The sequence below is a fragment of the Nothobranchius furzeri genome, chromosome 10, assembly GCF_043380555.1.
Source record: "Nothobranchius furzeri strain GRZ-AD chromosome 10, NfurGRZ-RIMD1, whole genome shotgun sequence".
NCBI classification, from domain to species: Eukaryota; Metazoa; Chordata; class Actinopteri; order Cyprinodontiformes; family Nothobranchiidae; genus Nothobranchius; species Nothobranchius furzeri.
Window position 1 is genome coordinate 48,113,488 of NC_091750.1, and position 27,093 is coordinate 48,140,580.

At 44.2% G+C, this 27,093-nt stretch overlaps 1 protein-coding gene across 2 annotated transcripts; it reads right to left on the bottom strand.

The window, feature by feature from the left end:
* Positions 1-1,238: 1,238 nt before the first annotated feature.
* Positions 1,239-26,056, bottom strand: LOC107386509 (neuronal tyrosine-phosphorylated phosphoinositide-3-kinase adapter 1). 2 transcript variants are annotated; one of them, XM_015960940.3, is made up of 7 exons: positions 25,845-26,056; positions 12,015-12,254; positions 6,935-7,302; positions 5,118-6,854; positions 3,092-3,331; positions 2,472-2,578; positions 1,239-1,904 (listed from the first exon to the last, which is right to left on the bottom strand). In XM_015960940.3, the coding sequence occupies exons 2-7, from the start codon at positions 12,200-12,202 to the stop codon at positions 1,470-1,472; spliced, it is 3,075 nt and encodes a 1,024-aa protein (XP_015816426.1). In that variant the 5' UTR covers positions 12,203-12,254; positions 25,845-26,056; the 3' UTR covers positions 1,239-1,469. The 2 variants fall into 2 exon arrangements, with proteins under 2 accessions (XP_015816426.1, XP_015816424.1); XM_015960938.3 differs by having other exon boundaries at positions 3,092-3,334.
* Between the last annotated feature and the right edge of the window lie 1,037 nt (positions 26,057-27,093).

Below are 27,093 nucleotides of genomic sequence, written 5' to 3' on the forward strand. Positions count from 1 at the left end.
CTCATCGTTTACTCGTAGATCTGTGATGCATGGACTGGCTGCAGCAGATAAACTACATAATCCTTTATAAAAAAGAAGGGGAAAAAAACTAGTGAACAAAATTCTGTTTGTACAGTCTATGCTACATAATATGTATTGAATACAAGTATGAAAATGGAAATAATTGCTACATTTTCAAATACAGTTGTACATGTCTATTTACAGTACACCAGGGCTGGATTTCTCCAAAGCGTTGATTTGTGCAGATTGTTCCAGCATTCTGTTTGAGGTGATCGATACTCACAGTCTCATCAGTTGCACCGTATTGCACAGTCTGTGTTGATGGGTGTCAGTGTTCAGGCTTTTCCTGTGTGGAGGAACAAATAGTAATGTGCAGCAGGTGTAGAAGCATGAGCAATGATGTTTTTACTTTTCTACCGCTGATCTGTATCTATTTGGCCGAACTGCAGCAGGATGTACCGCCCTTTCTTACGTTTACACGCTTGGCAACGTATTGTTCAACTCTTACAACAAATCACTCGTTATCCTAGTAAAGATCTGCTGTATGTAAAAGTCTGACAGGATCATCTCTACCCACGTTTCTCCTTTTTTTCTTGTTTTTTTACAGCACTGTATGTCTATTGTGACATGCAGAGAATGACACAGTAAATATGACTTGTTCAAGTCTTAAGATATGTATGTTAGGCTAGCTGACACAAGTTTTAAATACGTTGCCCGAGTTTCCGGAGCATATTGCTGTAAAATTGCAGAAACGTTGAGAAAGTAAATAGATTTACATTACAAATATGCAAATGGATACAGTAGGTAGCTTTAACTTCTCAGTGATGATTATTTGCATCCACAATGACAATCTATTGATACCAAGACATCTCGTATACATTCACGATTTCAAGAAACACTTCGAAGAACTTGTCTATGAGTCTTGCCGTTTCTTCAGCACAGAGCGGACCCTGTGCTTGTCGGATTTCTTACGCTGGAGAAAACCCACGATTCCTTTGCGTCTCAAGTAGTCAGGAGGATATTTGGCAACACCAATCTCAGAAAACGACACACTCGTTATTACTATTGTTGTTATTATTAATCATTTGTGGCTGTCGCTCTCTTTTTTTCCCCTTAGCAATATTACTGGTGTTTTGTGGCAAAATAATCATTGGCAATTAGAACATATCAGTATAATACAGAGAAAATACAAATCAGCTGAGTATGAAAGTGGTGTAGTCTGATTGTATTAACTATTTTTGCACACCTCTTAATCGACGTTTTGCTGCTTCTTTGTTTTCACGAACAAGTTCAAGGTCTCCAGAATCCACTGATCTAGTTTTCAGAACATTTTCAAACAAAACAACAGTAGTGTCTTCGTCTTCTCTCAAAGTCTTTCAAATAATCTGACAGTTTGTCAATCTGTTGTTATTTATTCTAATAAATTCTGGTAAATAGTTTGTTTAGGGGACTGCTCAGTCTTTATATCCTCAGATCGCTGTGTCCCACACGACAGCCTGAGGCCTCTGACAAGGTGGCGTGCCGGAATTCCGAGGCTCGGGTGTCCGTCTCCAGCTAGGGAGGATCGGCATGCTGTCCTGCTTGCACAGGCTTTTGTCAGGCCTTCTGTGGGCCTTGATCTCCTTGCACAGGCAGCGCTTTCGCTCAATGACCTCCAGCAGCTTGCCGTCTCTCTGGGACTGAGTCGTGGATGGGGTGTTACCCCCGCTGGCTGGGGGGTGTCCCTGTGCCAGCTGGGCAAGCTGTTGGAACTGCAGCTGTAGGTGGTGCTGTTGCTGAAGCTGCTGGAGCTGCTGCTTTAACTGCAGCTGCTGCTGATGGAGCTGAAGATGCTGCTGCTGCTGCCGAGACACACCGGGAGTGCCGGGGCTGCAGTGCACTTGAGTTGAGGCCAGACCTTGCAGCTGTGGGAAAAAGAAAAATGATGGGATTTTTGTAGTGACGCATGACATTTTAAACCTGCATCATCAATCCCAGTCAGTTGTAGATGTATTTGCACATCCTGAGCAAAACATCAGTACCTAAGATCCCCCACCAGAATGCAGTGTTGCTGCATTAGTTGCAGGTTGAAGGAGGGTCAATCAGACGCATGCAGACAGTCTCTGCAGAACACTCAAACTGCGTCAGCGCTTAATGCTACAGAGCCAGAAACTGGACAGAAATTTGTGCTAGAAGAGTGCAATTCATCCTCTAAACAACTATTCAGCAAGCTCTCATACCAACAAATTTATATTATTTACTGTCTGCATGTAAACCAGAGGTAGACATGTTTTTTTTTTCCTCTTTCAGACAGGCCAGACCCTTATTCTGCTCAGTGGGCATAACAACCAGCTATAAATAGCTCTGGAGGAGCAGCGTCTCCAGCAGAAGGGGGAAGTCGTGGCAAGAACAATATTGATGTTCACTTCAATTTATCCAGTGTTAGAAATTAATAGTCTTTGCCGTTGTAAAGCCAGATGTTATATATTCACCTGATTCAGAGCTTCTCGCGCCGGTAGACTGCTCTGTCTCTGGACGTCTCCTCCACCCACCTGTCTCACTCCAGCAGCAGAGGAGGAGCGGCCCAGCCGCCCCACTTCTGTGAGGAAACAAACATTACAATGTGTGCCTGCAGATCAGAGCGGTGGAATATAAAACAGGGCAGTAAATGTCTGACTACAGCCATGAATTCAGAGGGTTCCTATTTGCTTTGAGTCCTCGTTATATTTTATGGTGCTTTCACCACTTCTGTATGATTTATATTTCATCTTAAACCAATGATCCACTATTCACTAATTGCTAATTAACCCCACTTGACCACAATACCATATAAACACAATTATAATTTCAGCTGAGGGATTTGCTGGGCCAAAAATAAACTCAAGAGTGAGCAGACAAAGAGATGAGAAGAGACAGCTCTTCACAACTTCTCAAACAAAACAGTAGCACGTGTGGTAACATCCTCATTCTTTTAAGGAATCCTTAAAACGAACAGGCAAAAGAAAAACTGACTGTCTAAGGAAGCGTTACAGGACATCTGAGCCCGGAGAAGAAGCCCATTGCAAACCCGCAACTGAAGATCTTTTTAAACAGTGAGCTGAGAAATGCTCACCTCCATTGCGACAGGCAGGAAATGTTTGGCAGGGAAGAGGTAGCCCTGCTCTGGGCAGAGCTCTGAATCCTGTGCTGCTGTCCACACCCGCCAAAGACTCGCTGTGGCCGAGAGGCCTGCTGGCGGCGCCACTGTAGTGAACTGGGATGCCTGAGTGGCCTCCTCGGGAGCCCACCACCAGGTCCTCTTTATCCATCTTGAGCAGAGCATCAGCACTGCCGTTCCAGGCCCGGCCGTCTTCTTCTGAGTCAAGAAAAAACCCACAAGTCATATTATTTACAAAAGCAGCTTCAGAAACATGATTTTACTCTATTTTTTAATACAGTATCTTAAAGCTGTCTTTCACCCGTTATTTTAATAAACCCGCTGTGGACTTTAGCATAAATGAAAGCCTTGTGAGTCGATCTCTGTGAAGAAAAAAAATAACCTCTGGTTCTTCTGTTTCAGGAAGTAGAAGTCAGCCAGAGGAGAGGGGAGCAGAAACGGCAGAATGTGAAGTCTAACTCATTAATATTCATGGTATGCAAACATCTGGCCTCTGACTGGCTAACAGCAGTGCAACAATACCACTGACTCTGTTTGCTCTGCAATGTCGATGTTTTATCTCCACAAATAATACCAAAAAAAAGGGGCGTGGGGGGGGGGGGGGGTCACACTGCTGAGCCTCCCTGGTAAGGTCAGGGGTTCTGGAGATGAGGGTCCATTGAATTGTCGAAAGTCGAATTCAAAAGGAGCAACGTGGTTTTCGTCCTGGCCGTGGAACAGGAGGGCCTCAAGTGAAGGTGTTTAAGTATCTTGGGGTCTTGGATCTTGGGGGAAGAATGGAGCGTGAGATCAAGAGGCAGATTGGTGCTGCGTCTGCAGTGATGCGGGCGTTGTACCGGTCTGTCGTGGTAAAGAGAGAGCTGAGTTGAAAGGCGAACCTCTCAATTTACTGGTTGATCTACGTTCCTACCTCATCTATGGTCATGAGCTTTGGGTAGTGACCAAAATAATGAGATCGCAGATACAAGCTGCTGATGAGTTTTCGCCACAGGGTGTCTGGGCTCTCCCTGAGAGACAGTGTGAGAATCTCAGTAATCCGAGAGGGGCTCGGCGTTGAGGGGAGCCAGTTGAGGTGGCTCAAGCATCTGGTCAGGATGCCTCCTGGACACCTCCCTGGTGAGGTTTTACAGGTATGTACAACTGGGAGTAGACCCAAGGGAAGACCCAGGACACACTGGAGGGACTACGTCTCTTGGCTGGCCAGGAAACGCTTTAGGATCCCCCCGTAAAAACTGGCCCAAGTAGCTGGGGAGTGGCAAGTCTGGGCCTCCCTGCTTAAACTGCTGCACCCGCAACCTGACTCCGGAAGAGAGGTTGAAAATGGATGGATGGATGGAAATAACACAAGACTGGAGGAGTTCTGCTGGTGGTGGAGTTGCTAATGCTAACTGTTTGCTTCTACCAGTCGAAACGTGCTCGGCTCTCTCCCTTACACTAAACCAACAACAGCCTTCCCCGTCATAACCCAAGATAATCTTGCCCCCCTGTATCTAACCGACCTTCTTCACCGTCATTTTCCAGCTCGCAACCTCCATTCTGCCGACTCCAATCTTCTTTCCCGCTTGAATCCTCAATTCCGCACCCTGGGAGATCGAGCATTTGTCGTCGCCGCCAACTCACCATCCAACTATCTGGAACTCCCTCCCTCAAAACATCAGGAACTCTGACTCACTCCACACCTTTAAAGCACTGCTCAAAACTCATCTTATCAAACTGGCCTTCCCCTAACCATCCTCTCCAGCAGGCTGCTTTGTGTGTCACTTTTTCCCTGTTTGCAAAGCGTCTTTGAGTGTCCTAAAAAGCGCTAAATCTCATGAATTATTATTATTATTAAGATGGGTGAGTCCATGAATGCTAATTTACAGTGTGACATAGATCTGAGTGGATTTTCTGATCCAAGCATTTCTCCCTCTATTTGTAAAAAAATGGTGTTTCAGTGAACTTGCTCTTTAACTCTGCATGCAGATGAGTTCTGACTTACTCTCTGCTTCCCTGCTCCCATGGCTGAAGGACAGCTTCCTCTGCATCGGCCAGTAAGAACCTTCATCTCCACCGAAACTGCTGCTGCTGCTTTCCCAGGGCATGAAGCCAGCTTTTGTCTGTGATGAAGACCCTCCGTTGCTCCTGGACAACCCCTCGCCTGCACCAGTGAGGCTCAAAGGCTGTGGCAGAGACGGTGTTTGAGAGCTGCCTCTCAAACTCTCATATGCTGGCGGCCTCCTGAAGCCGCCGGATGGGTAGGTCCACAGCAGCGGGCTGTCGGATGAGGGGGGCTTGTACGTCGGAAGGCAATGGGGGGTGTGAGATCGGAGATGTGGACGGGAATGAGGACGCTGGGATGAAGACAATGGCGTAGGGGTAGAGCTGGTGCTGCTGTGAGGAGTTTGGCCGCTTGTGCTATCTAACGGTAAGGAATGTGGTCCACTGTCCCGATCCCGATCCCTTTCCCTGTCTCGCTCCTTGTCCCGATCTCTGTCCCTGTCTCTTTCTCTGTCCTTATCCTTGTCTCTGTCTCGCTCCTTGTCCTTGTCCCTTGCCCTGTCCCTTTCTCTGTCTTTCTCCCTCTCTCCTTTGTTGGACTTCAGCATGAAGCTGACGGACTTGCTCTCCTTGCCCGAGCTCGACGTCTGAGTCTGGACTGTGGCCTGGCTGGAGGTCTGAGAGCTGCTCTTGGTTGGAGCGGGGGAGTCTCCTCTGTCCGGCTTGCGATAGTGATGGTAGTGTGAGGGGCGATGATGAGGGTGGTGATGATGATGGGAGAAGGGGGACGTGGATTTGGAGGACGGGGGTAGAGGAGTGGAGTGACTTCTGGCTCTCAGTCCGGGAGCTGGACCCAACTGGGAATCTCTGTTGTGTTTGTCCTGTTGGGAAGAGCTTCCTCCGGATAGCTCCTTGGCCAGCGATGAGAGAACATTAGAAGAGGCCGATGAAGAGGTGGTGGCCTGGGTTGTTGTACTGGATGTTTGCATTTTAGAGGAAGAGGATGACTTGTTTTGCACTCCTACTCCACTGGAGGCGGCTGCAGGCTGCGGGAAGGCGAGCAGCGGAGGCCGGTGCTGAAGGAGATTTGGGAAGGGGGCTGGGATCTTTGTGTTGGACTCTGCTTCAGATTTATTCCCTTGCAGCAGGTAGGGAGTAGGAGCTCGGGGTGTGTGAGGGCTGGTGGAGAGGACCTGGGGTACAGGAGTGGAGGATGCAGATGAAGGCAGAGGAGATGAGTGGGAGATGGACACTGTAGCCTTAGGTTTGGAGTAAGAAGGAGAAGAGGAGGAGGGGCGTGGGAGAGAGGAAGATGAACTGCTGGAGGAGGAAGCGGTGACGTGGTAGTGTTTGGAGGATTTTAGTTTCTCGTGTTTAGAAGGCAGATGCCTGTGGGACTCTCTGTCCTCCTGATGCGGGTATTTCATCTCCTCATAGATTGCCTCACTCTGGTCTGAGTCAGAGTCTGGCGTGGTGGCCACTGGCGTGACGGGGTGTGGCGTGGCCGTCTGGCTCTCTCTGGTGAACACCTGGCCCACCATCTCTATGTAGACTGGTTCATCCTCCCCATCTCCTGCCTGAATCTGAGACTCTGCCGTCTGGAAAGGCATGGACGAGGCAGGAGGAGGCACACGAGGAGGAAGAGGGTCGAAGGTGAGCTGGGTGCTGGGACTCCTCTTGGGTTTCAAAGGAGGCAACTTCTTTGATCCGACGTCCCCAGAGTCAGATTTCTTCATGGCTTTAGGAGGCATAAAACAGAGGTCAAGACAAGAGAGAGAAAAAAGCAATTTAAAATACACTCATGATTTTTTTCTTTACCATTCTTCTTATCTGAGTGTTTGGCCTGTGAGTGACTGGTTGTAGAGGGTGGTGGGGTCTCAGCAGGTGCTCTGCTGTCGGCGGACGAGGAGCTGAGCCGAGTACTTGGATGGCGTTTGGGTTTGGCTGGGGGGCAGCGGCCGCCGTGCTGCGACTGAGTGTCAGAGTAATCTCCGTTCTCCAGGTGGGTATCCTCTGCTCCGACAGCGTGGCAGGACTGTGAGCGTGGTGCCATGGCAGACACACACGTGTGAGGAGACAGGTCCTGGGAGGCGGGCATCGTCATGAAACCCATCCGGAAGTGCCGTCGGAAAGAAGCCAAGTCTCTGACTTTACCAACAGTGGCTGAGGGGTCGTTCTGCGTGGAGCTGGGGTTGGGGGGTCAAGGTAAAAACCACAGTTAGGTCAACAACACTCATGTACCACTCTCTAAATCACTGTTTAATCTTAAAAAATTCCTTTTGCATCAAAGAAATGCCTGCAGGGCGTTCGCTGCAACCATCTCGCTTACGCCCTCAAACACATCGAATTAGAGGATCAATTCGCTCGTCTAAAGCAGAGCAGAAGTTTACACTGCTGGATTCTCCCGCTTTTCTTTACATATTTACATCAACAAATATCAGCAGGCTGTGCTCGGGATTGCCTGAAGGATTTGTTACCATGGGAACAGTTGTGAGTTTCTGCTATTTGATACCGAGCCTTTGAAATAATCAATGACACAGACTCAAACAACAGTAAATAAAACTGACAAAGAGAATAAATCTGATAAGACGTTGCAGTTTTTGTATCAGACGGAGCAGCAGCTGCTTTCCTTCTTTTAGAAAAGAGGATTTTTTTAACAGGTCTTGTAAAAAATCAAAGAAAAAGTGAAAGAAAACGCTAATCTTAAGAGTGTAGTGCAGCTGCTGAACCGTTATCTGTCCGGAACAGGAGATATGTTTCTGTGTGTGGTGAAAAACAGCCCACAAACCCACACGTTTAGCTAAATTCTCATAAATGTAATAATAAACAAACTCTAATTAATAATCACACTGTTTAATGACGACGGACACCTTGATCCCCTTCCCTTGAGGAGAAAACACCGGCAGAACATTTGGGATTTCCTGTCTGCGTCAACACCTTTAAAAGTGCAAGAAACAGCGATCACATGGCCCGTTTTGTCTAAGAATAAGTCACTTCTCACACCACAACATACAGCGCCTCACCCACCCAGCACGCTCTTTAGGATTCGTTTTGATCCTTGCAAGAGACACAGAAGAAGACAACTGGAGCTTATAATTTGTATTCAGCTTCACTCGCAGCAGCAGCAGGAGCACGGAGGACACAGAGGCTCTCGTTTTCTCCTCGTGTGCACGTTGCTGTGTTCTAATCTGTGTTCTTTAGCAACAGCGTTCATTTGTTTCTCTACAAGTATGTTTGCGCCCTTGAATGCCTGTGGAGATGTTAGTGACTCCTCACAATCGACATAGATAGCAGAGGACCAAATTTAGCTCAGGACAAAGGCTGAGCATCTCCCTCCTCACAGCTTGAGCAGCTTTTATGTTCTCCACCCCTTTCATTTCTTCTGAGGGCAGAGTCTCTTAACAGCTTCAAAATAAGACAGCTTTTCAGAGATTATCAGGACTCTCACCTTTTTATTTCCCCTCTCTTTCTTAAGCCAATAATCTGCAGCCGTTAAAGTAGAGATCAATGGGAAGATCAATAGTTGTCTCGTATGAGTTACCTTAATTTAAACAGCTAGTTAGATTAGATTAATATAAAGACTGAGAATGGAAGAAAATGCTTTGATCTGTCTAATGAATGGGAGGAATTTGCCCCTTGGCACTCAGAATGATCTCACTAAGTAAAAGCTGTTTAAACTATTAAAAGTTATACTAATTACAGTGAGAGGTTAATAATAGGATGGCTTTCTGTTTTTAAGAATACATTTTGACTATCAGCACATGAAGTTTACATGTTTGTTACAACAAGTTCTGGAAAAGCTGCAAAAAAAAAAACTTTCCAAAGTGACAAGAATTCCCAAAAGCTTCTGTGACACAGAAGTGGAAAAAAATGATTAAAAATCCAGTTGAGATGATTTTTCCCTGTAGCAGCTAATGTCCTATTTCTGATTTACCTTTTTGGGGCAAAGTTTAAGCTGCTGAATGCGATCTAGAACATCTAGTCTGGTCTCAGGACAGATCAGAGGCTACAGGTCAGGCTTTGCTGTAACATTAAGAGGCAGCCAGTCGCCATCCGGACATGTTTGACATGAGACGAGGCTTTCTCCTCACTCCATCTCGCGGTTTAACCCACGGCCATTAAACAGATTCCTTTAAAAGTCTGATAGCATTGTTTGCTAGCGTGTGACTCGCAGTTGTGGAAGTGCTTAAAGCATCCAGCAGCTGAAATAAGTTCCTGTTTAACGATCGGCGTGTGACCACACGGACGGAGAGGGATTTCTCCACGCTGCTCCAGTAAGACGCGTCTTTGTCACGTTGGATGTCGACCTTATCTCAGAGAGTTTATATATGTGGCCGTTACTTATTTCCTCTGATCATGAGGGTGAGCTGACAGCTGACATAAAGTGTATTTACTGAGCCATAAATATGTGGAAACTCAAACACCTCTCATTTGTGGATTGGATGCTCACGTAAAAGAAGGATTCTTGTGTTGCCTTTCATTCATGTTTCTCTTAAAGCAAATAAATTCTCATAATCGTTGCGGCTCAGTTGGTAGCGAGGTCTTTCTCCCAGCAGCTGCCACTAGTGGGAATATCCTGTCTGCCTGTCTTAGTAACAGCAGTAGCTCAGGAGGTAGAGCAGGTTGTCCAGTAATTGGAAGGTTGCAGGTTCAATCCTGGCTCTACAGGCTGCCCAAGTGATGATACAAAATGATGTAATATGATATTATTCAGTTGATATTTTTATAGTGCACAGAGTCATAAAAGATCAAATTCTAATATTAACATTTTTTTAAACCAGTGCCTAATCTGTGTCGTTCAACGTTCAGGATTATCTTTTGTTACAGCTGACAGATTCTCAACTATGATAGCACAGAATATGATAGGATGTTGTGGCGAAGCACACCTGAGGCTGATTGGTGATCAGGAGGTGCTTCGTTAGCTGGAGACGGAGGTTGAAGACTGAACGGAGAGAAGAGTCTGATGGCTCTGAGACCTGGGACGAGGTGTGCGCAGGTCAGACAAGGAGAGCCTGCAAACTGGGTGGTCTGAGTGGTGTAAAAAATGGTAAATGGCCTGTATTTGATATAGGGCCTTCTAGAGTCCTGGAACCCCCAAGGCACTTTACAACACTCACCCATTCACACACACATTCACACGCTGATGGGGATGAGCTACGATGTAGCCACAGCTGCCCTGAGGCGCACTGACAGAGGCGAGGCCACCGAGCACAGGCGCCACCGGTCCCTCCAAACACCACCAGCAGGCAAGGGGAGTTAAATGTCTTGCCCAAGGACACAACGTCAGCGACAGACTGAACGAGGCTCGAACCTGTAACCTTCTGATTACAGGGCGATGTGGTGTGGGTGATCCCGGTAGCTGGTGTAGTGCTACAGATATATACGTATCTGATGTGACTTGATAAGTATAATACAATACAACTCGTTACCAAGCAACACACTATTACACACTGTAGTACAATGTGTGATATGCTAAATATGATATGATACAGAATCTACTTCATAGTCCTCATGTTTGGTTTTGAACTCCCAGTGGCTGTCCTCACACCAGGTCCTGCACAAACACTGCAGTAGGTTTAAAAACAGGATCGAATAAACACTGGCAGGCTGGGATTAAATAAAAATGTATGTTATAACTTAATCCTGGTTCTTCACCTGCTGCATGTTTTAGTTGTTTCCCTGCTTCAGAATCCCTGATTTTAACCAGCAGGTGATTAACAGGCTTCTGCACAGCCTGATGAGTTGGTGAACAGGTGATTCAACCACAGAATCAGGAGTGTTGGAGCAGGGAAACAACAAAAACGTGCTGGATACTGGCCCTCGAGGTCCAAGGTTCCTCCATTTCTGTATTGTCTCTTATTCTTGTTCTCGTGATTAGCTTGTCTCTTTAGCGTGCCGTATTGTGCTCATTTCATTTGATCTTACCTGTACAGTGTTTTTCTACCTCTGTGAATTGGACTAAGAGTCCGGAATAAAGAATACTTGACTATTGAATGTGCCTGAAATGGTAGAATAGTAATGTGTACTCATTATTTCACTACATTTGCAGTGGTCTCTAGCATAAATGAAGACCTTGTGAGTCGTCCCCTGTGGAATAAAAGCTCTATCGCTCCTTTTTCAGAAAGTAGAAGTTAGCCAGAAGAGTGGGGGGGAGCAGGAAAACAGCAGGCTTTGGAGTCTTACTCATTATTATCATTGATATTCAGACATCTCACCTCTGATTGGTTAACAGCTATGTAACTCCACCACTGACTGTTTGTCCTGCAACGCTGTTTTATCTCCACAAGCCTGAAGGTGTTCTGCTGTGTGGTGGAGCTGCTAATGCTAACGGTTAGCTTCAACTAGTCGAGACGTTCTCTGCTGTTTCCCGGACGCTAAACCAACAGCCTTCCTCGTCACGAGAGTTAAGTTCGTTGAGTCCGTGAAAGTTAATTTTCGGTGTGACGTAGATCTGTCAGCATTTTCTAATTTGAGTGTTTCCTCGTCTATCTTCCATCAGTAGCTAATGCAGGAAATGGGGTAGAAGATATGCTTGTGAAACTCGGAGTGACCAATCGTATTTCAAACAAAAAAGTAGTTCTCGTGAACTTGGTCGTTAAATGAGCACAAATGGCTTCATTAAGTCTTACACGTGTAACTGGGTAGTGATCAGTGCTCAGATAATTTTAGCGGTTTTCTGTCATGCTGGATAGTTCATCTCCTCAGCTGAACGTATTAACCTCAGCGTGAACTGCTGCTGCTCACATGAAGCTTTTTAGGCAAACCCATGTTTGACTTTATGAACTGTGCATGGAATTAAGATTCTGAAATTAAACTCTTTCACACTGACTAAGAGGTTTATTCTGCCGCCAAACCGAACCGCTCCATAATCCCATATGTGCCCAGCTGATTCACTCACCTCTTTTTGCTTCCCTCTTGGTCTCTCTGCCTCCAGTCCAAACGGCTCTTACGATACAGCAGGTTCATGTCGCTGCGGGATCGCTCCTCCTCGCAGCCTATCACAGCGCAGTGCAGCCGCTTGCTTCGCCACTCTATGTCACGCAGGAAATGCTCGACAGCCACATCCTGGGCAGAGCCAGAGCTCATGGTATAGGAGAAGACTCTGGAGAAGCCGAAGTTTGCCACCGGCTGTTCTCCGCTAAACAAGAAGAAACAAGAGCAGCACATTAATCATTCAGGAAAACACGCTTTGCAGCTTCCCAGACAAACAGTTACTGTGCGGTGTGAAAACACCTCAAAACAAAATTTGAAGGAAGTCAAAATTTCCGCCACTCTTACAGCCATCCTGCCAATTACTCTAAACAGTAGCCATCACATCAAAGACACAGTGATGCATGGCGATGGAAGTTGTTGTTTTGTTCACCCTGACTGTATTTAGACTTTCATTATCCAGTTATGAATATTAGAGTAAGCATGGTAACTCAGCTGCAGAGCATGTTTGGCTGCAGGCCCCGGGATGGCCTATCTAAGCCTGTCCCGCCAAGCAGACAGTAATGTGGTTTGTCACATGTAGCGCATGCACAGCTTCCTGTTCACGCTCGCCTCACGAGAAGTTAGGCTTGTTGCGGGGCAGATATCAGAGTCTAACCATGCTTTCATATCGAAGAATGTGCAGCTGTCAGCTGATCCGTGATGTCAGTGATTTTCCATCATGGATCGGACCTGCTGAGATGTGTTCTGGAGGATGACACTGGCGTCTGGTTCTGATGGTACTGGTTTTTGACTTGTGCCGTTTTTCGTTGATCAAACCAGAATCTTTCTCTTGATGTGGCAGCTTGTATGTGACAGTCACAACTGCATGTGCAACAGAATCTGAATCAAGTTTAATGAGTTTAAATGAGGATGATTTGGAAAACAAGCATTATGAAAGAATTTGTGTTTTTCTTTCAAACAAAGCTAATTTATTAGCTGATTCTGCTAATCTTTAGCACCGTTTAAGTTCATTTACTATCAACACCACAAACGATCTCGATAATGACAGCAGAAACGAAGCAGTGGGCGCAGCAGGCTGGGCCAGGCAGCACTCTGATTTTTGTAGCCATGTGTGATTCTTTGTCGTGGCCCAGTGTCTTCCAGTGCGTCAGCGTGGCTTCTGCTCTACTTGTATCCCACAGCCCTGACCACAACCTCGACCGCTGCTGCTGCCACACTTGCTGACTCAATGTTAATGAGGTTATGGTGCTGCATCTGTAGGGTGGGCTTTGGTTAAGTGCTGCTTTGATTTTGGGCTTCCAGGATCTGCCAGCGGAGGAGCAACTGTTGCAGCACGTGCTGTGGGTCGCTCTATCATTAACAAGTCGCTCCTCTGCAGACAGGTTTGTCTCGTCCAAACCAAATTTTTACACCCATATGTTCTAGTTGAGATTAGTCCCTTGAGTCACTTCATGAATAGATTCAGAGCATCTGCAGGGTCAGAAGTCACTTTAATTTCTCATTAGGACCAAAAGGAAGATGGAGCCGTGCTTCATGAAACCCAATCTGCATGCAACACTGCAGAATTCATTCATGAACACACACACACTCACACACATCTCACGCACCTACATAAAGCATGCTAAATGCACACAAGCACATGGGGTGCAAAAAATGTGCAATTGCACAACAGCTGATCTCCATGTGAATGAATAAAAAATATGAATAAAATCCCATTTCTGAATAACAGTTGTGTTTGGGAAGCATGGTGCAACCAAAAATTTCGTTTTGGTTGGTGTGTTTACCACGCCAGCTATTATGGTTGCTGTTTTCAACACTTTGAGGGGGCTGGAGCAAAACCCTGCCCTCCAGCTGCCAACACAGCTGTTGGTCCAGCACCTCGCTGTGAGTGGAGGGACACATCCCATTACCGTTCTGGCTTTCAACAACAGGACAAAACCTTCAGAAAAAAACACATTTCATCATTAGTTTTGCATTTTGCAGACGTCGACAAAGATAATGTTAAATTGAAACCTGTGTGTTGGGTGCTGTTCTTTTCTTTTTACAAGTGCTGTTGGGTTTAAAGAGCAGAACATCTTGTACTAAGGTCACCATCCTCCTACTTGCATACAGATGGTTTTCTCTCTAGAATGTTGCATCTATTCATGTTGGAATTATTTAATGATTAAAGCAGTTAAGCTCTGGAGCAATGAATTAAATTTGAGAAAAATCTTTATATTTATTTTCATCTATTTATTTGGGGGTTTTTTTGGGGGGGGGGGGGGGGGGCAGTAAGTAACTATATTAATGCAGAAATTGTTTGGTCCATAACAAACACCACAGTGATTTCTGCTCAGTGCCAAACAGCATCTCAACCTGTCTGTCACCGAGCTGCAGTTCATCCAGAGGAACAACCAAGGAGAGACCAAGAGAGAGAGAAGCCGAGTGCAGGGACGAGAGAAGAATTAGCAGCTTGAAGATGCACACCGCCAGAGAGCAAGAGAGACGGAAGATGTGAAAAAGCAGAGATGGGCGGGGGGCAGACGGAGAAAAATGGGGAGAGCCGACAAATAGAGAGTGAAAGATCAACCCGGTAAGAAGACAAATATAATCAGGTGGAACATGCACTGCAGACAGGCTGATGGAGGCAAATATCTGGATGGAGAATACGGGATGGAAAGAAATAAGCAAATGGAGGGAAGCAGGAAGAGAGGAGGGAGAGAAACACAGAGAGGCACGCAGACTAGAAGAAAAGGGGGGAGGGAGGTACTAGTCGCTGTGTGTGGTCTCCTAGCAACACTTTCAGCTTGCATCTCTTCCGTAGTCAGAATGTATGCACAAAGCAGGACGTCAGCCTCATCATCCAGGATGATCAAGTCTGCTTCATCCTCAGCTTCACTTTAACTGATGGAGGCACGTTTCCATCATTAACCAGCTTCACATCAACACACATGATCTTAACGCTGCCTCAGGGACCTGCTGAAGAAAGATTTGACTAATGATGAATATGACACCTCCTATAAATGCTTTTTAATGTTTTGATGTTGTATTTAAATGTAAATTAAATCTCTGATCTCACCTCAGCTGCACATAAGGCTGCAGGAGTGAAACACGACAATCATTTTGCAGGTGTATGTGTTGTTATAGTGACGACTAATCACACACAGAAAGGGACTGAAACTTCAAATAATCCACAGCTGATGCTAAGAATGAAACAAGGTTAGCATGACATCACAGCTGCACCAATCACAGAGACCGCCCCCCTGCTTACAGATTAAACTTTCTCACATCTGGATGGTGACATTATTTTTACTTTGTCTCATGCTTTTTGTTGCTGTATGAGATGTTAGTCTAATCTAGTCTTTTTTCTAGTCTGATTATCAAAAATTATTCAGAATAAAACTTATTTATATGTCTACAAGCTTCTTCATTTCTATGGTAATAAAAAATCTCTTTTCTATGTCATCGACAAAACAGACGATGATGTCATCCAGAGTTCCTGACCTGCTTTTGTCTTCCTACCCTCTCACCCCCCTGCTGGCCAGAGTGACCAGGTCTCTCTCTCTCTCTCTCTCTCTCTCTCTCTCTCTCTCTCTCTCTCTCTCTCTCTCTCTCTCTCTCTCTCTCTCTCTCTCTCTCTCTCTCTCTCTCTCTCTCTCTCTCTCTCTCTCTCTGTCTCTGTCTTTGTCTCTGTCTCTGTCTCTCTCCAATATGTATTTTGTTTACTGTTCTATGCTGCAGAAACCTGGAAGATGTTCTACATTTTGGTGCAGCCTCTTGTTCTAAAGTCAACACTGGGATGGATAGTGGTAACAGTAGATTATTCATCAACATGTGTAATTTACCTTTATGTCTGACGTGTTTTTATTGATTTTATTCCCGTATATTCCATAGTTTTTTTAGGTTGCAAGGACTGCAGTTAGTTTCATTTAACTTGTCACAGTGACAATGGAGACATTCTATTCTTTTCTTTTTTTCTATTTTTCTACGGTTTGACTCCAAGCAGCGAAGGCTTCCGTCACATGAAATGTGTTTGCAGTCAATAAAAGTGGGAACTCACGCGTCAAACGCAGGTTATGTTTTAACTTTGAGTGGAGAAATTTAGAGAGGATAAAAGAATTTGGCACAGCTGTGTAAATTTCAGAGTAACATTTAATAACATGTTTAAATACAGATCATGCACATCCACATGAAACAGAAATATGATTTCCCAAAAGTTAACGATATCTTTTGCAGATGCTAAAATAAAAAGCTTTTAAGATGCAAATGGGCAGATTTGTTACACTTTTTGTTTACAGCAGCTCAGCTCGCCAGGGGAAAGGCTGCTCTAAACATTTGGTCAGTGGGATAATTTATGCTGCTTCGAATGCAGTCAGTTAGACCAAAACTGTTCCGATGTGGCCTGTTTGTCCACTTTAAAGCATCTGATCAACAGAACCACGACAAATTCAGATCAATTAAGTCTTCTACTGAAATAAAAAGTATTCATCTCATAGAAAATTTTATAAATGGTTGCATTTATGCATTCTGTGTTAGTTGACATTTGCTCTTTTCGATTCAGAGATAAGTCTGCATATATATGCTAGAAAGTCTGTTTTACCTGTGAGTGTGTGTTTGAAATTACTGGTCAAATATCTGAAAACCTTTGATTAATTCCAAGAAAACTCAACAACTTGTGGGGTCGATCCAATTAAATTAGGCCTCCCCAGCTAATCAACCTTAGCAAACAATAAACTCGGTGTTTATTTCAGATACTGAGGTGATGTATTAGTGGGACATCCAGGAAGCACACCCTGACTGCTAACGGATCACACAGGATCATGTGATATTGCCTCACATCCACACGCGACTTTATTTTTAAGATCTCACCAAAACAGCTAAAGGTCCAATGAGTTTAAAACTCAAGATATTAATCCAGCAAGTCGCCTGACTCTTTCAATCAATGCTGGGTCTTTGTTGTGATCAGAACATAATATTCAAATGTAATGTATTGCCTCAGGGTGTGCAGCTTTTTTCTGCAAGAACATTTGTCAATTTCTTGAAGCTGAATTCCTCATGATCATGCAGTAAGATGCACATGGCTGATGAAAATGAATGAGGAGGAAGCTCCATCCCTCTGGGTCCGGGGAGACACATGTGTCCTTTCTGAAGAACTGTTTTGCTTCCTTTTAATTTTATTAAAACATTGTCTTCTTTACTTTAAAGTAGCATTAAAAACACTCCAGAAAGCCGTTTCGTTATTGTTCAACAGAAACAATAGGACGACCCATTTACATTCAGCTATGCTCGTTGGAGTCTCCTCCTCAGCTTTGTGCAAATTGAGTGGTCGTTAAATCTTTCATGGACTGCCACCCAAAATATCCCACGAAAAGCTTTTGCTGCTCCCGAGTGCAACCAGGACACAGACCGGAGCTGCAGTGCTGTTTCAGAGATGCTCGGTGTTTATCACACCTGTGCACATATTATTTCAGCTGTGTGTGCGTCGTGCATAAGTCAACACCTGTGCAAGGTGTGCATCATGAATACTACATGGGGAGGAAAGCTGCAGACAAGAGAATGAAACATAAAATTAGTGGAAGGGAATAGGAATGTTTAAAATGAAATAATGTAGCTGTGATCTCTCAGTCTGGTCAAAAAGGAGGCGATGTCAGTGACCTCCCAGTCTTCGTTTTCCACCTCGACTTGCCCTTTTCCTTCACCATCTCCTGCTGGAATCTGCAGTAACCAAGGTGACCTGCTGCACTTAGCATACATAAGCACTAAACAGCTCTTATAGAGCGCTGCACTGCTTTCCATTCAGCTGTTCATCATCTCGCATGGAAAAGAAGCAATAACGGCATCCATTGATCTGGGCATGACAGCGCGCCCCAGGGCAGCTGTGGCTACATTGTAGCTCATCACCATCAGTGTGTGAATGTGTGGGTGAATGGATGAATGATACACTGTAGTGTAAAGCGCTTTGGAGTCCTTACTCTGAGAGGCGCTGTACAAGTGCGGGTCATTTATCAGGACCAAAGCAAAGTAAAGGAATGAAGACCTGGAAGGAAGCCATATGACCAGGACGCTCAGTGGATGTGTGTGTGTGTGTGTGTGTGTGTGTGTGTGTGTGTGTGTGTGTGTGTGTGTGTGTGTGTGTGTGTGTGTGTGTGTGTGTGTGTGTGTGTGTGTGTGTGTGTGTGTGTGTGTGTGCGGCATAAGCGTGTCTCCATGTGTCAACAACGGAGAAGAAAAAACGCCAGCGGTCTCTTTGAGGGGAAAGAAACAAACAGAGATCACATGATAGAGAAAGACATGGCCTCTGTTGTGTTTGTTCTTGTCATCTGGCCGCTGAAACGCAGCCTGTGAGGTAAATGGTGCTGAAGGGAAAAGACCGTGGACTGAAAACCTCCTTAATGCTCATGTTTGTGCATGATGGGAAGAGCTCCACTCTGCAGCTGCACACGCTTCACTGAGCCAGCATCCTTCTCTTGACCAAGATCTGAATGTATTTTGGAAGTGGGTTACCCTGCAGTGTTTCCTGCCTCCCTCCATTTCCAAAATTCAAAGTCTTACTTTAAACACTTTTAATTGTCTGCACGAAAGCGACAATGACACAGTTTTCTTTTGACTCACCTGTGAGAAGCATAATGTCCTTCAGCACCGAACGCTGTCCCAACATGACAAACCTCATAAACTATTCAGCAACAATTAACCAAAGACCAACAGCCTGAAGCAAAGCAGGGATCAGATGAACATCGCTGTTTGCTCAACATACGATTTGCCTCACAGCAGTTCACAGTGGGGTTGACTCACATCTTCCTAGAGTGGCACAAGCAAAACAAAACTACACTAAAGAGGTGTTGGGTGGAGAAGATCGGGAGGAAATATCAGTGATCAAATAAATAATTCAAAATGAGGTCAACTCAACAATCAACCTTAAAATTATTAAAACAACACATGAGCAAAAAACCAGAGCAATCCAAGAAAGCCAGGCTGATTTTATTCTAATGACCCTCCTGGCGTGCTCGATGGTGAGCTGCTTTTCCTTTTGACTGACAGATAAAGCAGTGTCTGTGTGATTAGCAAAGCCAGGTAGGTCACGAGTGCTTGTCCAAATTTTGAATCAACCTACACCTCGTGTTAAAAATCCCCCGATAAGAGTGAGTCACGGCGTGGGCTGTGAGCCCACGCAAGCCCACACACAGCTCTCCCACCTACTCCTGACCCGGTCCACCAGCGCGGTGAGAGCTCACATTGGTTTTCAAGACACATGAAAAGTGAAATACAAGGAAGTGACACTAAAGCCAGGTTTATTGTGTTAAATCACTCATCAGAGTCTCTGATTATCAGCTTCTGCAGCTTAAGTTGAGAACAGGTTTGTGGGTCCTGCATGTGTGACTGATAGGTTTGTAGCTTAAGGTCTCTCCTGTGTGATTCCTCCTCTTGTCATGGCAGGTGACGGCAGATTACATGCATCAGAGTATTTACTGTGATGGTTGGACTGGAAGCATGACAGAAACGAAAACGTCCCTGACTGACACAGTTATGACTTATTTCTACTGTCAGCACCCTTAAGTAACAAAATCAAGCCATACATATACATCTGTGTTACACCCCTAGAAAAGTGTTAATGGGAACAAAAATCCACTTTTCTGTGAGCACCTTTAAGGAAAAAAAAAGTCTTAGTGCTTTTAAAACTCAAACACACTCGTACGCAGAGTTGGGAGTTCGTTTTGCTGACAGCCAGCTAAGAGTAGGATTCCTTTCAGTGCAAAGGAAGATTGCTCTGACATTTGCAACGCACACTTAAGATATACTACAAATTCAGATTTGCATCGGTGAAGTATGTTGCTGCCCGTTTTGCAGACGGTTCCTGTTGACTTGCGTTTTTGCTGGTTTACTGTGACCTTTAGCAACATGGCAGACGATAAATTACCTGCGTGAGACTCTTCTGAGACCATCACGTGCCACATCAGCCTCTTTTGGCTCCTGATGTAACTTCCACAACGAAAAGTTACTTCCGTCTTACAATTTTGAGAACAATTGTTTGCATTTTTTTAAAGATTCAAAATAGTAATGTTTTATAGTCTCTTGTGTCTAAGAAAGATTCCATTCTAGGTCTGTTGGGCTCGTCCTTAGCAGGCGCTCTGTGCCAACAAGAAGGGAATAACTGCCGGTGCTGAACTTTATTTATTTTGCACAGTACCATGCAAATGACTTTGAAAGGTTTAATGAGAAGAAAACAGAGGGAAAAGGAACAAAGATGAGTTGCCTCAAGGAAATCATTACCACACAGCATTACCCTTGACTGCACACTGGAGTAAAACCTGAACTCTGGAAGATGCTTACCAGGCAGAAAGAACGGTTTTAAAAAGGAGCATTTAATACCCAGTTTTACTGCTTAATTTAACCAAATATGCATCTGACTCATCCTAAACCCAGACATGGAACAGACATGTCTGAACGTTTCTAATAGCAGGAGCAATTGAGGAGAAGGAATTAATAATGTGGCTGAGGATGGAGCTCTGAGACGAAGCAAAATAAGTAAGTGGGTATTTGTAAAGCCTCCTCCTCCTCATCTTCCCTCACTTGATGCAGAGGCTGTTTATTTTAATAAGCCACTATTTGTTGAGGTTTTTTTCTAAACATACATAAAACACATGAAAGCAAACAAATGTTAAAGATAAAAAATGTTTTTTTTTTCTTTTTTAAATAAACCGTATAGCCTATATATACGTCTTCATGTTGTCTATTAAAAATTCAGGCTGGGGGGGGGGACAAAGAGCCAGAGAAGACAGAAGACAAAGGAGGAGGACATCTAACAATGTCTCAGGCAGGATTTGTACCCAGGACATGGCTTGTAAATGGCACGCCCTTTAATCAAGGAGCCACAAGAGAGACCCTTTACCTTTACACCTATTTATAATGAACACTGTGATTGATTCCAGTTAATGAAAAAGTCTTTCTAATCTGGAAAAGGTAATTTCCCAAAGATTACAGATGAAGATGATGAAAACTGGGATTTATGATACCGATGAATGTCCTTAAGGTCAATTTATTATCATGAAAAGCACAAATAACATACAGAATGCATCACAGAGCAGGATATAATGCAGATTAATCGTTTAGTTGTACGTATGCTGTATAATTTAGGTAATTCCTAGGCTAAACTCTTTTACATTTGTTAAAAAAACATGATTTGTTTTAGTAGTTTTTATTTTAAAAAGTCAATGTGAAAAACATGGATAAAATAAACCAGATTTGCAGTCCATGCAATTAAAGTTCACAAACTTTTCTGCTTCTGCTCAGATTTTTCTTTTGAAAAATGTACTTTTCATCCTTTAAAGTGTTTGTGCAGCTAAATTCTGGCCCAGATTTAACATAAAAATCTTTCCTAAACCTTGAGACACAAAAGGCATCAAATTTGTAATCCACAGTTATTCCATAGATGACCTGATTTACCTTAAATGTGCAGTTTACTAAATTATTCTAGACATTTGCAGTGGTTAGTGTAAATCAATGCCTTATAATGAGTCATTTAAAAAAGCTATGATGCTCTTGTTCTGAGATGCAGAAGTTTGCCTGTGCAGAGGTGGGATGAAAAAAGCAGGATTACTCATTATTATTAATGATATGTACACACCTTACTTCTGATTGGCTAACAGAACGGGTTCAGCCATGTTGCAAAGTCACTACTACCAACACACTCTCCACTCTCTGTCCTTGCTGCAACAAAAAAAAAGTAAAAACGCCTTCCTGTAGGTGGGCGCGAGCCAAGATGGGCAAGGCCATAAATGCAAATTCACCGTGTGACATCACAGTGTGGAGCTTTTCCAATCCTAGCATTCCACTATCTATTTTCTATCAGAAGCTAATGTAGGAGATAGGTGTAGGAGACTGTTTTCATGTTCGGCCTGCATGAAATACCCAGAGTGATGGATTATAATCAGAAATGTTTTTTTCAGTCAACCACACCTTTAAGTTTCTTGTCATGGTTCTAATTTCTTCTTTAATTTGTTTAAGAACTTATTTAACATCTGAAAATCTGGATTTAAATCAAGAACACGCTGAGACATCAGTGTGACAAAAGTTTAACAAGTCGTAAAAATCCAAAGTGCCTGAATGAAATCAATTGCTCTAAAAAGTGATCGTAGTGAAAGCGTTCGTCCATCCTGTGAGACGTTTGGGTCATAATCAGCTGTGGACTGAATTTAATCAGGTTTTAATGGGGTTTTTTGTTTGTTTTTATTTAAAGATTTCAATTTATGAATTTTTTTATTTTTGTGAAGCGCCTCGTGATTTTTGTTCGAGAGGCGCTCTATAAAAGACTGTTTCTTCTTCTTCTGTTTACCAATATGGGAAGCATCGGTTTCGTTGACCCAAACGACCCTTTTACAAGTTTAGATTTAAAATGCTGATGAACCTATCGTGCATGGATGAAAACAGTTCCTGGAGAAAACCAGGACAGACCTGATTTAAACCTAAAACCAACAGAGTTAATCCCTCTGATATTTAATATCTTACTGTTTTTGAAAATGCTCAAAGTCCAAGTTCTTATGTTGAAAGTTTTCATCCTCGGACAGACGGGGAGGGCACAAGAGTAAACAGACGGGTCAGCAGTTACACTAAATTTCTGTTTGCGTTTCGAAACAGACATTTTTTTAACGTGAGCCAGTGGATTAAAATTGAGCAAGAAAAATATTATCTAAAACCTTTTTTGTCTTTCTTTGACCTTAATTCTCCTCATTTAACATGAGAAAATATTGAATTGTGTCAATAATTTCCTTCAAAATGATTAAAACAAGGATCTCATCATCAAATTGTTTCAGATGATATTTTCTGACAATCATCAAATCAATTAATCATCTAATCCTCTCTGCTCTGTTTAATTACCGCAGCGTGTAAAAGCAAATGAGAGCGATGCAGGGAACTGGACGCTGAGATTTAATCCAACAATCCCTGACCAAATAAAAAAATGAATATTCACTAAGAAGTTTGTAACAGCTGCAGTTGTTAAAACGCTGCAGCAGAACCACCCTTCAGGTTCTGATGGAGATGGAGAAATAGCAGATGGAAGACGAGGGTGTTTCTCGTCTTTACACCAAAGGCAGCTGAGTGTAACAGCAGCTGGACTGATTTTGAAGCCCTGCTGGCCAGAGGTTTTGCATTATGCTCTTACTAACCTAATGTCCTGCTCAAGCTCCAAGAAAACAATCTGCTTTATGTTTCCACTGAAGGAAAGAAAAAAGGATCCTTAAATGCTCATCTGCTGCGCCACAGAAAGGAGATTAAAATGTCAGAATCCAGTAAATCTGTCTCTCATTCATCAGTCTGTCAGTTTCTATCAAACATCTCCCTCTTTGGGTCCTAAACTCCTTTTGGGATCAAACTGAAAAAACAAACTCTGATTCCTCTGATTAAAGAGGGCAAAGCGACCTGTCTCACAATTATCTAGATGACCCAATGAGACTTTAAATCTGTCAGGTAAAATAAGAAGTTTCTGGAAGGTTTGTGTCCATCTGGAGAAGAACTAACACTAAAACATCCCACCAACAGTCAAACATGGTGGTGGCAGAGTGATGGCCTGGGGCTGCTGAATTCTGCTCTCTAGCAGAAAATCCTGAAGGAGACCATCTGACCTTTTTACCTTAAACAAGTCAGAATTCAAACAGGAGGAGCAGGACTAAATTCCTCCACAGTGACACGAGAGGACATTTGATGGCGAGTGTCACCAGTTATTTAGTTTATGGAGTCAGATCCTTTTTGACAAATGTGGCAAGGTGGAGAAACGAGGGTCCGGGTGGGATTCGATCCCCAGACTCCTGAGTGAGAGTCATACGCGCTTACCAGTGAGACAATGGGATAATAATAATAATAATGCATTGAACTTATATAGCGCTTTTCTAGACACCCAAAGACGCTTTCACACACTCTCACATTCACACACTGCTAGTGATGGTAAGCTACTTGTAGCCACAGCCGCCCTGGGGAGGTCTGACATCGGCTAGGCTGGCATTTGGTGCCATCGGCCCCTCTGACCACCACTAACATAGGAAGTGTCTTGCCCAAGGACACAACAGCAGGATACCCCTGGCGGGAGCTGGAATCGAACCCATGACCCTCCGATCATGAGGCAACCCGCTCTACCACTTGAGCTACTGCTGTCCCCTTGGCCAAGTAGCCAGGGCTCATGATCAATCGGGACACTGTGACAGGACGCTCACACTGTGACACAAAGCTCTTGGAAGGTTTGAAAAGTTTTTTTCCCCAAAATAAATGAAATCGTCAGGTGAAAACTGCATTTGAGTGCTTAGAAAAAGGTTTGAATGAGACAACATGACCTGGCTGTAACCTGATTTAATCACATCTGAATGTCAGGATCACCAGGTGAGCACAACAAGCAATGGCAGCTGGTGTAAGCCCCAGAAAACGCTTTATTTTCTCCTCCTCTGTGCTGAAGATACACAGCACAGTGTGCCTGCCTGGCTGCCTGCACTCAATGACCCCAAATTCGCAGCTGCTCTCACCCATCCCTGCTCTGGTTAAACTGAACCGCTCACAGACACAGATCCTGATCATGTGCATCTGTTAGCTTCGGACAGACTTAATGCCAAGTGCAGTGTACCAGTTTTAGTCATATATGTGCATGTCCAAGGTCACGTTAGATTTGCTGCCAATTCATGATAAAATCCCATGCAAGCACTCTGATTTACGGCTTTTACTGGGGGGGGGGGGGAATCATCATATTATTACTGGATTCAACGTGTTTTTGCAAGCACTGCAGTGTTCTGCTAAATCCCTTTATTTTGTGCCAGACAAAAGTCACGTGACTGTTTAACGACAACGTCAAAATGCAATGTAGACTGAGTGCAGATGGTTAGGATTTTATTTCATGTAAGGGAACCTTTTCTGTGATTCATTTGAACAGAAAACAGTGCATCCCCTTCTTTCGTCTGCTTTTAGAAGCAGGGCGTGAACATAGTAGGAGATCTCTCTGGAGGTGTGTGCGTTTCATTTGGAGTGACTGTCACGCCCGTGGAAAGGGAAGGGCAACGCTGCAGACTCCACGTTTACCCAACGAGAAAAGGGGCTGAGTGGGACACTGCGGCACTTGATGGAGCACTAATCACCAATAATGTTTAAATTTCCCCTTCAAACAATAACAATAATCAGCAGACAGTACACTCGCCTCTCCTAACACGCGCCAACACATCCTTACCTGGTTGCGCGCGCGCACGCACACACGTCACCCGTATTTTCACAATCTTTAGAAATACCGCCCATTTTCACACGCGCGCACACACACACACACGCACATATACCTGTTCTAAGTCCCAAACATGCAGATGTGTCTCCCATCATCACCACCGTTTCTGCTCCGCTCAGGGGAACGTTTGGTTCTAAATGAAATGAAATAAACACGCACAAGTGCAGCGCGTGTTCCTGCCACCCCAGCCAGCTGACGGTGGCTGCTGACTTGTTTTTGGCTGAAATATGAATCAGAGACCCGTCACGACAGAAGTCAAACACGCGCTGCAGGGTGATCTTGGCGCATCTTCACGCACCTCTCTTGACCCCGTACCAAACCCGACATTTTCACCCTAAAAGAGCTGCGACACCTCAAGGTTGAGTCTTGTGAGCTCACGGCGCATCACTGCCAGCTCGGGACTCCGTGAAATTTACGCGTAAAAAAAGATGCAATTTAGGCCCGATGTCTCACCGCAACCAAACAGCAGGTTCTCCTCCGCTGACCAGACCCGGACAGCCGCGTGCGTGCGTCTAGATGATGCAAACAGCTGATTTGTGGAGTAAAACAGAGATGTGTTGTGATCCATACCTTGGTTAGCGTCTCCTGTGGTTGGCGCAGAGGTAGAACGAGGCGACAGCCCAGATCCGGGCGCCCAGACTCGTAAAAAATCAGACAACAACAAAACCACGCCGGTTGTTGATGACACAGCTGTCTCGGTAAAGGGAAAAAATCCCCGACGTGTCAATTGACGTATGGGTAAAAAATCCAATGTTCAGACGCACATCGCCGGACTGACGCCTTTTCCTGACGTGAAAGGTCTTCCATTTTTATGATAAACAGCGCGCAGTTCTGCTACCGAGGCGCGGTGGGGTCTGTGAGCCCATCCTGCTGCTGCTCAGCCATGTCGCTCACCAGACGGGAACAGGGACATCAGTTTAAACCTCAAAAATAAAACATAAAGAAGCGCAGACTCCCGCGCGCTGCGTTCGCTAAGGCGCTGGGCATCCTCATCGAGCATTTGGGTCCATATTGATATTCATCCAGCAGGCTTACTTCCTGAGAGCAGACGAGTGGTTGTTTTGAGATGCAGAAAAAAAAACAGCATCCGAGGTGGAGCTGAGTCCAGCTGCGACTGGAGGCTCAGGGGATGTCACAGATTCATCATTCAGACTGTTCCTATTTTACTGGAATAGCAGGAACACACAAAATCAGTTTATCTGACATAAAATAAGCTGCTGCTGCAAAGTTAAAATTTTTATCTTAGAAATATAGGAAATGAAAACAAAACGAATATTTGAATTTCACAGAGGAAAATATTATTTTAACAATGTGTTTTTCTGAGTTATGCAAACAAATGTGTTATTTTTAGGAAGGAAATGTGTCACATGACCAAGTAGCCAACACATGGTCTGAGAGGAAACAGTGGCAGTCCCAAGCTAAGACCAAAGGGGGCAATAGTCCACCCCCCAGACACGATCTGCCTATTCCCCCACACCCACCAGACAGTTTATAGGATTTTTTTATAAAGAGAGGAACAGATTTCAATGAGTTGCAACATGTATATGTATTATTTCTTTATTGATTTATATATTATTGAATTAACTATTTATTCATTCAGTAGAAATAATAAAGATTTAAGAAATCATATACTGAACTTATATTTTATACACAATAAAACTCATAAAATGTTATGTTTTTTGTTTGTTTTGTTGTTTTTATGTACCATTTGGGGTTACCCCTGGTCTTAACACTAGAACTACCAGGATTTTCTGACCCCTTCAGCTCTACCAAAGTTAGCCAAATGGCTCCTTGGTTTGAAAATCACAACTCAGTCACT